The sequence below is a fragment of the Epinephelus fuscoguttatus genome, linkage group LG16 (assembly GCF_011397635.1).
Source record: "Epinephelus fuscoguttatus linkage group LG16, E.fuscoguttatus.final_Chr_v1".
Taxonomy (NCBI): domain Eukaryota; kingdom Metazoa; phylum Chordata; class Actinopteri; order Perciformes; family Serranidae; genus Epinephelus; species Epinephelus fuscoguttatus.
The window spans coordinates 615,001-625,712 of NC_064767.1; the positions used below are offsets into that span (position 1 = coordinate 615,001).

The 10,712-nt window shown below is 46.3% G+C and overlaps 1 protein-coding gene across 2 annotated transcripts in view; it reads right to left on the minus strand.

Annotated features, from left to right (window-relative positions):
* The window catches only part of LOC125903698 (synapse differentiation-inducing gene protein 1), a 22,082-nt gene extending 12,481 nt beyond the window's left edge, over window positions 1-9,601 (minus strand). Inside the window, exons 1-3 of one of the 2 annotated variants that reach the window (XM_049600785.1) lie at window positions 8,990-9,583; window positions 4,713-5,559; window positions 358-495 (exon numbers count right to left, since the gene is read on the minus strand). In XM_049600785.1, coding sequence (XP_049456742.1) covers window positions 358-495; window positions 4,713-5,444 — 870 coding nt within the window. In that variant the 5' untranslated portion in view covers window positions 5,445-5,559; window positions 8,990-9,583. Of the gene's footprint in view, window positions 1-357; window positions 496-4,712; window positions 5,560-8,989 lie in introns of both variants that reach the window. The other variant, XM_049600786.1, reaches the window with a different exon arrangement.
* Window positions 9,602-10,712: the final 1,111 nt, after the last annotated feature.

The following is a 10,712-nucleotide window of genomic DNA, read 5'->3' on the forward strand; positions in this document are numbered from 1 at the left end:
GGTTATGTTGTACGGCTCCTTCATGTCAATTTAAGTGTCTTGTAAGCCCATGAGGGCTGGGCACCTTTGGTGTATGACACTTGGAAATAAAAACAAACAAACAAACAAACAAACATATATACTTTCAACATATTGTACCGCAGTAGCCAGAACTATAACTATAATATTATTACTTTCATTAATGTTGTTGTAAGCTACTGTCATTACCTGCATCTCTCTCTCTCTCTCTCTCTCTGTCTCATTGTGTCATACAGATTACTGTTATTATTATGCTGATCTGTTCTGTACGACATCTATTGCACGTCTGTCCATCCTGGACTCAGGTGTGACAGCTCAGGTGTGTAAGTGTGTCCTCACCTCGTGTGACAGGTAGAAGGCGGCGATGCCGAGCGGCCAGAAGCAGCAGAGCATGGAGAAGACACTGAGGCCCAGGTGATCTCTGGGAGGCATCAACAGGAAGGCATCCTCACTCTCTGATTCGCTGGAGTAATCACTCTGATCACACTCACACACACACGCATGCACGCACGCACGCACGCGCACACACACACACACACACACACACACACACACACACACACACACACACACACACACACACACACACACACAGGTGAGTTTCCGCCCGTTTACATGCAGTGTGGGGACCCAGACACAACACTCCTCGTCTGATCTCTGACTCCTGTTTGTCTTCTTTGTATTTTCCTTGTGTTTCTGTTCCACCTCTCTTTCACAGTTTTAATGGTGATACTTGACATTTCATGGCGGCTGTAGTTAATTGTGTGTACTAACACTAGTGTGTGAATAAAAGCAGGTTTGCACGCTCTGTCAGTAATCCGTCCCTCTCTCTGGTATTAGAGGGACACAGTGGATTAAAGCTGGACTTTACAGACACAAAATCTCAGCTAATCGTCTCTAAAGCGATTGGCTGTTAGACGGCCAAGTGTGTCGCTCAGAGAGCCGCTGATCACTAATCTCATTCTGCTGGAAGCTCACAGCCGGATGGAGGATGGAGGTGTAGGGTGGAGGATGGAGGGTGGAGGTGTAGGGTGGAGGATGGAGGGTGTAGGGTGGAGGATGGAGGATAGAGGGTGGAGGGTGGGGGGCCGAAGAGTCGGAGGGACATCACAGAACGCGGAACTAAATCATCTCAACAGGTTGCCGGTCGGACCACTTAAAGCGACGCACCCACCGGTTCATGAGGAACACACCACACAAGGAGGAAAAGGGAGCGAGTTTTCTAGTGAAACAAAGGTGAGTAACATAAAACTATTTATTTGTACAATTGAAAATTCAAGACAAGATCTTCATCTGAAACGTTGTTGAATGAACGTTGAACTCGAATTGAGTGAAACAAGATTGAAATGGTTTCAGCGCTGTCATTTTTGACATATAGTTGTAAAGTCATCGCTGCAAACTTACATTACAACATAATTCAAGCAATCTAACAGCAACAGTACTGACTTAATATTAAGTGCTGTGCTCTTCTGCTTAACTGTCCCATTAGATTTTGCTCTTCAGTTCTTAAAATGAAGAGAAAGGGGGACATTATGTCCTATTTTGTCCCCCGCCCTCAAACTATAACAGCGCGCAGTGGACAAGGTTGTACTGATGCAGAGACAGAGCAGACAGACAGGGAAGACAAGCAGCATGAAGTTGAGGTACTTGGAGGGACAGGTGAGAGACAGGCAGGAGAAGAAGGAGGGACAGGTGAGGGACAGGCAGAGGCTTGTGCTTCTTCATCTACGCTCAGTGGACCATCAGGTTTAGGCCCAACCCCAATACCCCCCCCATGCACACTACCCCTTAGCCCTTGCCCACTACCCCTTAGCCCTTGGCCCTACCCCTTGCCCCTTGGTTTATTATTAATCAGATGATCTAATTTCATCAGTCTGTTGCTGTTTCCTCTATTGCTCTATTATATCTATTTATATGTCGTTCTCCAGATATCAGCCATGTTTGGCCAGAGGAAGAAAGCTCCCTTTCATTCAAGATTTGTGAACTTCTGTGTTTACATTGGATTGTTCTTTACTTTTATCAAAGAATGAAATAAACTGAGCTAAACTAGCTAACAGAGTTGTGCTGTTGTATCTAGGTTTCTAATGTTTACATTTTTGTCAAAAAAAGTTAACATGTAAGAATTACTTTAGGCCTGCAACAATGATAAATTAAAATAAAAATGTTACACTGCAAAACCTCAAAGTCTTACCAAGAGTGTTTGTTTGAATTCTTGTCACAGCGTCTCATTATAGTTAAAATAAAACAGTGTCCAAAAAGACAATTTTCACTTGGTGCAAATGAAATTTCAATTTTTTGCTGCATATTTTCACTTGTTCCATTGACTGAATTTCTACTTATGACAAGTTGTTTGTTGCTTGTAATTAATCATTCAAATCAATCGTTTTGTCTACAGAGTTCAAGAAATGGTGAAATATTCATGGAGAGGAAGAGGAAGATAGTAGAGAGAGGAGGAGAGAGGAAGAGGAAGATAGGGAGCAGAGAGAGAAGGAGGAAGAGGAAGATAGAGAGTAGAGAGAGGAGGAGGATAGACAAGTAGGATTTGTATTTAATTTTTTTTTTAAATTTCAATTTTTGCAATTTTGCAAATGTTTTTTTCCTCATTGTATTTATTCACTATACCGATTAGAGAATGTGTATATGTATATTTATGTATATATATACATATACATAATATATATATATATAGATAGATAGATAGATAGATAGATAGATATAGATATACGTAAAAAGATTCTCAACATTTCCTATTCAGTCGGCTGTATAATGGTGAACTGAAATAATATAAAATTGTGTAATTCTTGTAACTGTCTATTAATCTAACTACGTTTTTTAAGATGTAATTTTGTACAAAATTATTATGCTCCAATTGGAGAAATGTTTATATTTTTTGAGATATGTTAATGCACTGGAGAAAAAATAAGTGAACTAGCTGATATTTTTCTATTCAGTTGTATAATGGTATCAATTTAAACGATATAAATTGTATAACTCTTGTAATTTTTCATTAATTTAGATTTTTTTTATTTTGTTTTATTTCATTTTGTACAACTTAGAAAAATGTTATAATTTTTTGTTTTTGGAAATTTGTTAAAGCACTAAAAGAAAAAAGAAAAAAATGAAGTGAACTGACTGACAATCAAGTCAGGTGAGTCAGGTGAGTCATGTGTATTTGTGAATATATATATATATATATATATATATATATATATATATATATATATATATATGATATGTGAATGTCCAGGTAATTGTGATGAGTGAACCTGAAGAAGCCACAGGCGAAAGGCGCTGTTTACTCTCAATAAATTCACAGTAATAGTCTATTCAGTGTGCGGTTGTCTATTTTTGATATGTTATTTAAAGGGATAGTGCACTCAAAAATGAAAATTCAGCCATTATCTACTCACCCATATGCCGAGGGAGGCTCAGGTGAAGTTTTAGAGTCCTCACATCACTTGCAGAGATCCAAGGGGAGAGGAGGTAGCAACACAACTCCACCTAATGGAGGCTGACGGCGCCCCAGATTCAAACGTCCAAAAACACATCATTGAAACCACAAAATATCTCCATACTGCTCGTCCGTAGTGATCCAAGTGTCCTGAAGCCCCGACATAAAAAGTTGTTTGGAAAAACCTCATTTGAACTCTGTTTTTAGCCTCATTGTAGCCTGTAGCTCTGACTGCCTCTCTGGGCACCGCGCTCACGTGTGTGCGCTTGCGTGAGACCAGCGAAAGCATGAGCTTTGCTCACCCGTGTTTACATCACGTGACACGTGCACCGCAGGGGGAGACAACAGTAACCACAGAGCTAAAAGATAATTTGCACTACTGTCTTTTAGCAAAGGACAGCCCAACAAGTCTGAAGACTTTGAAATTGAGGAGGAACAGCATTTCTTTGTTGAGCCGTATTTGTTTGAGCCCGAGTATACGCACGGAACTCAGGCTACTGGACGAAGCAGCTGCCGCAGCTCATGAGCCTAACCCTCAGCCAGCCGCAGAATACCGGAGTCGAGCACTGGAAGCCTGGTGGTGTAGTTGTTTCAAATGCAAAGCAATGCCAACGGGTGAGGAAAGTCTTTGCTGCTCAGACTGGGAATTGGCGATGCCTGCACTTGAGAATCTGGACATCAGTACTGACGAGACTGCTGCTCTTCAGAGATCACCGATCACCCTGAGTGTGCACACGTGAGCACAGAGAAGCAGTCAGAGCTACAGGCTACAGTGAGGCTAAAAACAGAGTTCAAATGACGTTTTTCGAAACAACTTTTTATGTTGGGGCTGCAGCACACTTGGATCACTACAGATGAGCAGTATGGAGATATTTTGTGGATTCAATTTTGTGTTCTTGGATGTTAGTCTGGGGCGCCATCAGCCATTAGGTGTGCTAGCCACTCCTCCGTTGATTTCCGCAAGGGATGTGAGGACTCTAAAACTTCAGAGCCTTCCTCAGCATATGGGTGAGTAGACAATGGCTGAATTTTAATTTTTGGGTGCACTATCCCTTTAAGACGTTCCTGCAATTGTGTGTGTGTGTGTGTGTGTGTGTATATATATATATCTATATATATCTATATAAAAAAAAATATATATATATATATATATATATATATGTCTGATGACTTCCTGTTCTATAAGCTGATGACTTCCTGTTGTCACAGTCACTCTAAATAAACAAACAGAAGTGATCTTCACCTCGAGCTCCTGGAACTCATCATCATCGTCGATGTCGTACGACAGCGTGTGAATCTTTGCGTCCTCTCCAGAGAAGTCCAGAAACTTCCTGTCAGCGAACAGCAGCGCCTCCTTCATGGAGGAGCAGGCAGCAGCAGCTGAGGAGGAGGCGTCGGGGCCGAGCCCCTCGATGAAGGTGGTCTCGCAGCAGTCTCCTCCTCCCGCCTCCCCCCACGCCCGCAGAACGCTCTCTGGACACAGGAGGAGGCCGGGGGCGGGCCTGAGGCGGGGGTCCGACAGCGTCTGGTGGGGGAGGAGAGCGCTGGGGTTGAGGAGCTGAGGAGGAGCCCCACCTCCTCCTCCCCCTCTCCCTCCTGCGCTGCTCCTCTCCTGCGGAGTGTTCACCACCACATGACCCTGATACTGAGGAGCTGAGTACACCAACAGCAGCGCCTCCCGAGGCTCCGCCCCCAGTCTGTGGGTGTTGATGAGGCCATTTTGTCTGCAGGTGTCTTCTCCTCCTCCACCTCCAGCTCCACCTTCTCCTCCTCCTCCACCTCCAGCTCCTCCTCCTCCACCTCCTCCTCCATGACCTCCAGCTCCACCTTCTCCTCCATCTCCAGCTCCTCCTTCTCCTCCACCTCCAGCTTCTTCTCCTCCTCCTCCTCGTCCTCCTCCTCTTGGTGAAGCTCTCCCCAGTTTGGAGGAGGTCTCAGTCTCTTCTGCTCGACCGTCCTCCTCTTCTCCCTCCATCCCTGCTGGGAGCCTTTGCTGGTTGCTTCTCCTCCTCCTCCTCCTCCTCCTCCTCCTCAGAGGTGTCTCTCAGAGGGGTCAGAGGTCAGAGGTCAGGCATCGCAGCTGAACTCTCCTGAAAAAACAGAAAACATTTGAACTGAAAAAAACCCACGTTTTCTTTTCTCCATGAATTCAGGTCCTCTGACCCTCAATGCAACCACACGAGTCATTCCTTGCAACCCAAATGATGATACGAGTCATTTGTTCCGACCCAGACGACCACATGAATCCTTTGCTCCGCCCCTCAATGCAACCACACGAGTCATTTGTTGCGACCTGAACGACCACACGAGTCCTTTGTTCCGACCCTAATGAGCACGTGAGTCACCTGTTGCGACCCACCTGGGGGATGTAAATATCGGCCATAATATTATTTAGCATCCGTTAGCTAGCTAACCTGCTCTTTGCTAATGAAGCACATTTTCAGCAGCGTACAGGCGTAGGTTTGGTTCTCGTGTGGGCGGAGACAGCGTCACATGATGCCGATGACGCTCCTCCGTCTGTTTGTAATTCACTGTTTAAAAAGGAGACGAAGAAAAAGACGGTGAAACATCAGTGTGTGATCAGAGATGACACGACGCTGCTGACATCAGTGCACTGCACAGGAAGTGTCCTGACAGAAGGACGTGTCCGTCCACGTGTCTGTGACGTCACACTGAGGTCCAGCTGGGGACAAACTGTATGAAGTCAAAGTGTCTCCACCTGCTGCTCCATCACCAACATGCTGCTCCATCACCAACATGTAGCTTCATCACCAACATGTAGCTCCATCACCAACATGTAGCTCCATCACCAACATGTAGCTCCATCACCAACATGCTGCTCCATCACCAACATGCTGCTCCATCACCAACATGCAGCTCCATTACCAACATGTAGCTCCATCACCAACATGCAGCTCCATCACCAACATGCAGCTCCATCACCAACATGCTGCTGACATCACCAACATGCTGCTGACATCACCAACATGCAGCTCCATCACCAACACGTAGCTCCATCACCAACATGCAGCTCCATCACCAACATGCAGCTCCATCACCAACATGCAGCTCCATCACCAACATGTAGCTCCATCACCAACATGCAGCTCCATCACCAACATGCAGCTCCATCACCAACATGCTGCTGACATCACCAACATGCTGCTCCATCACCAACATGCAGCTCCATCACCAACATGCAGCTCCATCACCAACATGCAGCTTCATCACCAACATGTAGCTCCATCACCAACATGTAGCTTCATCACCAACATGCAGCTCCATCACCAACATGTAGCTCCATCACCAACATGCAGCTCCATCACCAACATGCAGCTTCATCACCAACATGCAGCTCCATCACCAACATGCAGCTCCATCACCAACATGCAGCTCCATCACCAACATGTAGCTCCATCACCAACATGTAGCTCCATCACCAACATGCTGCTGACATCACCAACATGTAGCTCCATCACCAACATGTAGCTCCATCACCAACATGCAGCTCCATCACCAACATGTAGCTCCATCACCAACATGCTGCTGACATCACCAACATGTAGCTCCATCACCAACATGCAGCTCCATCACCAACATGTAGCTCCATCACCAACATGCAGCTCCATCACCAACATGCTGCTGACATCACCAACATGTAGCTCCATCACCAACATGTAGCTCCATCACCAACATGCAGCTCCATCACCAACATGCAGCTCCATCACCAACATGTAGCTCCATCACCAACATGTAGCTCCATCACCAACATGTAGCTCCATCACCAACATGCAGCTTCATCACCAACATGTAGCTCCATCACCAACATGCAGCTCCATCACCAACATGCAGCTCCATCACCAACATGCTGCTGACATCACCAACATGCTGCTGACATCACCAACATGCTGCTCCATCACCAACACGTAGCTCCATCACTAACATGCAGCTCCATCACCAACATGCAGCTCCATCACCAACATGCAGCTCCATCACCAACATGTAGCTCCATCACCAACATGCTGCTCCATCACCAACATCCAGCTCCATCACCAACATGCAGCTCCATCACCAACATGCAGCTCCATCACCAACATGCTGCTCCATCACCAACATGTAGCTCCATCACCAACATGCAGCTCCATCACCAACATGCAGCTCCATCAGCTCCATCACCAACATGTAGCTCCATCACCAACATGTAGCTCCATCACCAACATGCAGCTCCATCACCAACATGTAGCTCCATCACCAACATGCAGCTTCATCACCAACATGTAGCTCCATCACCAACATGTAGCTCCATCACCAACATGCAGCTCCATCACCAACATGCTGCTGACATCACCAACATGTAGCTCCATCACCAACATGCAGCTCCATCACCAACATGCTGCTGACATCACCAACATGCAGCTCCATCACCAACATGTAGCTCCATCACCAACATGCAGCTCCATCACCAACATGCAGCTCCATCACCAACATGTAGCTCCATCACCAACATGCTGCTGACATCACCAACATGCAGCTCCATCACCAACATGTAGCTCCATCACCAACATGCTGCTGACATCACCAACATGCAGCTCCATCACCAACATGTAGCTCCATCACCAACATGCTGCTGACATCACCAACATGCAGCTCCATCACCAACATGTAGCTCCATCACCAACATGCTGCTCCATCACCAACATGTAGCTCCATCACCAACATGTAGCTCCATCACCAACATGCAGCTCCATCACCAACATGCAGCTTCATCACCAACATGTAGCTCCATCACCAACATGTAGCTCCATCACCAACATGTAGCTCCATCACCAACATGCTGCTCCATCACCAACATGTAGCTCCATCACCAACATGTAGCTCCATCACCAACATGCTGCTGACATCACCAACATGTAGCTCCATCACCAACATGTAGCTCCATCACCAACATGCAGCTCCATCACCAACATGTAGCTCCATCACCAACATGCAGCTCCATCACCAACATGTAGCTCCATCACCAACATGCAGCTCCATCACCAACATGCAGCTCCATCACCAACATGTAGCTCCATCACCAACATGCTGCTGACATCACCAACATGCAGCTCCATCACCAACATGCAGCTCCATCACCAACATGCAGCTCCACCCTGCACACAGTCACAGTGCTGTGTGTGATCACTCAGTCATGGTGACAGTGACGTCACTGTCCTGTGGTTCTGTGTATATGACGTCATGGTATGTGATATTTACTGTGTGTTTGTGTTGAGCTCATCACATAGACCTGCAGTAGCCTGGAGCACGCGCACGCTCATACACACACGCGCACGCGCGCACGGATGTTTACAGGCCGCATACATGAACACAGATGTCTTTAAATCTCGTCGTGGCTCCGCTGAATACCGACACTGTCACCGGCTCTGACGTCATCGCCACCCCGGTGATGCTAAACATGTCGTGTGATCACGAGAGGACAGAACACACACGCATACACATGTTCGCACGCACGCGCATACTCACCTCCCAAGGTGAGACATGAGACCCTGCATCCAGGCTTCACACCGACCCCTCCTCTGTCCTCCTGCCGCCCTCCGAGCGCTCTTAGCGGCGTACAGGAGCCTGGAGTCCCGCTGTGATGGTCCGGTGCTCCGAGAGAGAAGGAGCCAAGAGAGAGGAGAGACAGGCGGGCAGGCAGGTGTCCGTCTGACCGGAGGATGGTTCTCCTGCAGAGAAGAGATGAAGAGAAGGAGGAGGAGGCATGTGTACTGAATACAGAGGAGGTGTGTGTGTGTGTGTGTGTGTGTGTGTGTGGCTGCAGATTTCCTCCTCATGGTCCTAAAGCCCCTCCACACTGATCAGTCTCATGCAGGGGACATGAAGTCTTTACCCGTCGTTTAGTCTCCATGTGTTCAAAGTGTGTCCACGGACAATGAGCCGAATGACGTGCGAGCAGCTCGTGTCTGCAATGACGTCATGTTCTCTGTGAACCTAAACTCAGGCACTGTCAGGCAGGTTCTGCAGCGTCTGTCTTTATGATTTCTAAGTGTACTTATGGGCATTTATTTTGGATGGACATCAGAGACAGTGATGTCCTGTGGAAGAGGAAGTCTCACTGAATCTAAAAATATGAGGAGGTGAAGGAGGCTGGTGACGCAAACTGCGGGTCAAACTACAGTAAGACTAGTTTTCACCTCCTGCAGCAGCTCCGCCTCCTCTCTGACTCTCTGGCGCCTCCTGTGGAGGAGTTTCTCTTTTCTCCTGCTGAATGTCCATGTCTATTACAGACCATAATAACCTGTATATCACCATGGTTACACTGTCCTGAACAATGAGTTAGATTAAAGAGGAGAGGCTTTCACCTCCTCCTGACATGTTCACAAAGACACGTGTGTTTTAGATTCTTGTGCTCGCCGTGTCGTCGTCGTTACGTTTCACCTGTTTGTAAAAGAACTGATGTTGAAGATCGTTTGTTGTCTCGCTGTTCATCTGTTAAAGTCTCTGCACATTTCTGTTTTGTTTTTCATAAATCTCTTTCATGATAATCTGTCAATTAACGTTTGTTGTTTATAGATTTTTTTATTCCTCAGTATGTTCTTATTACTGATTCATATATGTGTCCACATGTTACTGTGTGTTGCGTGTTGTGTGTCTGCAAGGCGAGCTGTTCAAACACGTTGGGATTAATGAGGCCGTCACATTTCACCAAATTTTTCTGTCTAAGATTTTGTTTTTTTCAAAGTGTAGGAGAGAGGACGACATGCAGCGGGGGCCACAACTAGAATCAAACCCACGGCCGCTGCAGCAGGGACACCACCCCTGTACATGGGCCTGCTCCGCCCACTGAGCCACTGAGACATCATCTCATTAAAATATTTTACAGGCCTGAAAAAGAAACGATCAGAGACAAGTCACGTGTTGTTTCTTTTTCTTTTTCTTTCCTTCTTTATAAATTATTTTACGACCTCTCAGACTCAAACCTGCAGGAGCTCTGGACGCCCCGTCTGACACACTGATCAGAAAAACATCAACAACAATCAACAATAATAATTAGACGTATACAAACAATTATTATAACCTGACACAGAGGGCTGATTTATGACACCAACAACAATCTGCTGTTGTATTAATGCACAGGTGCAGATTTCAGGGGGGACACTGTGGACACTGGGACCCCCATTATTTATTTATTTATTTATTTGGATTCCCATCAGTCACTACCACAGTAGCATCGACTCCTCCTGGG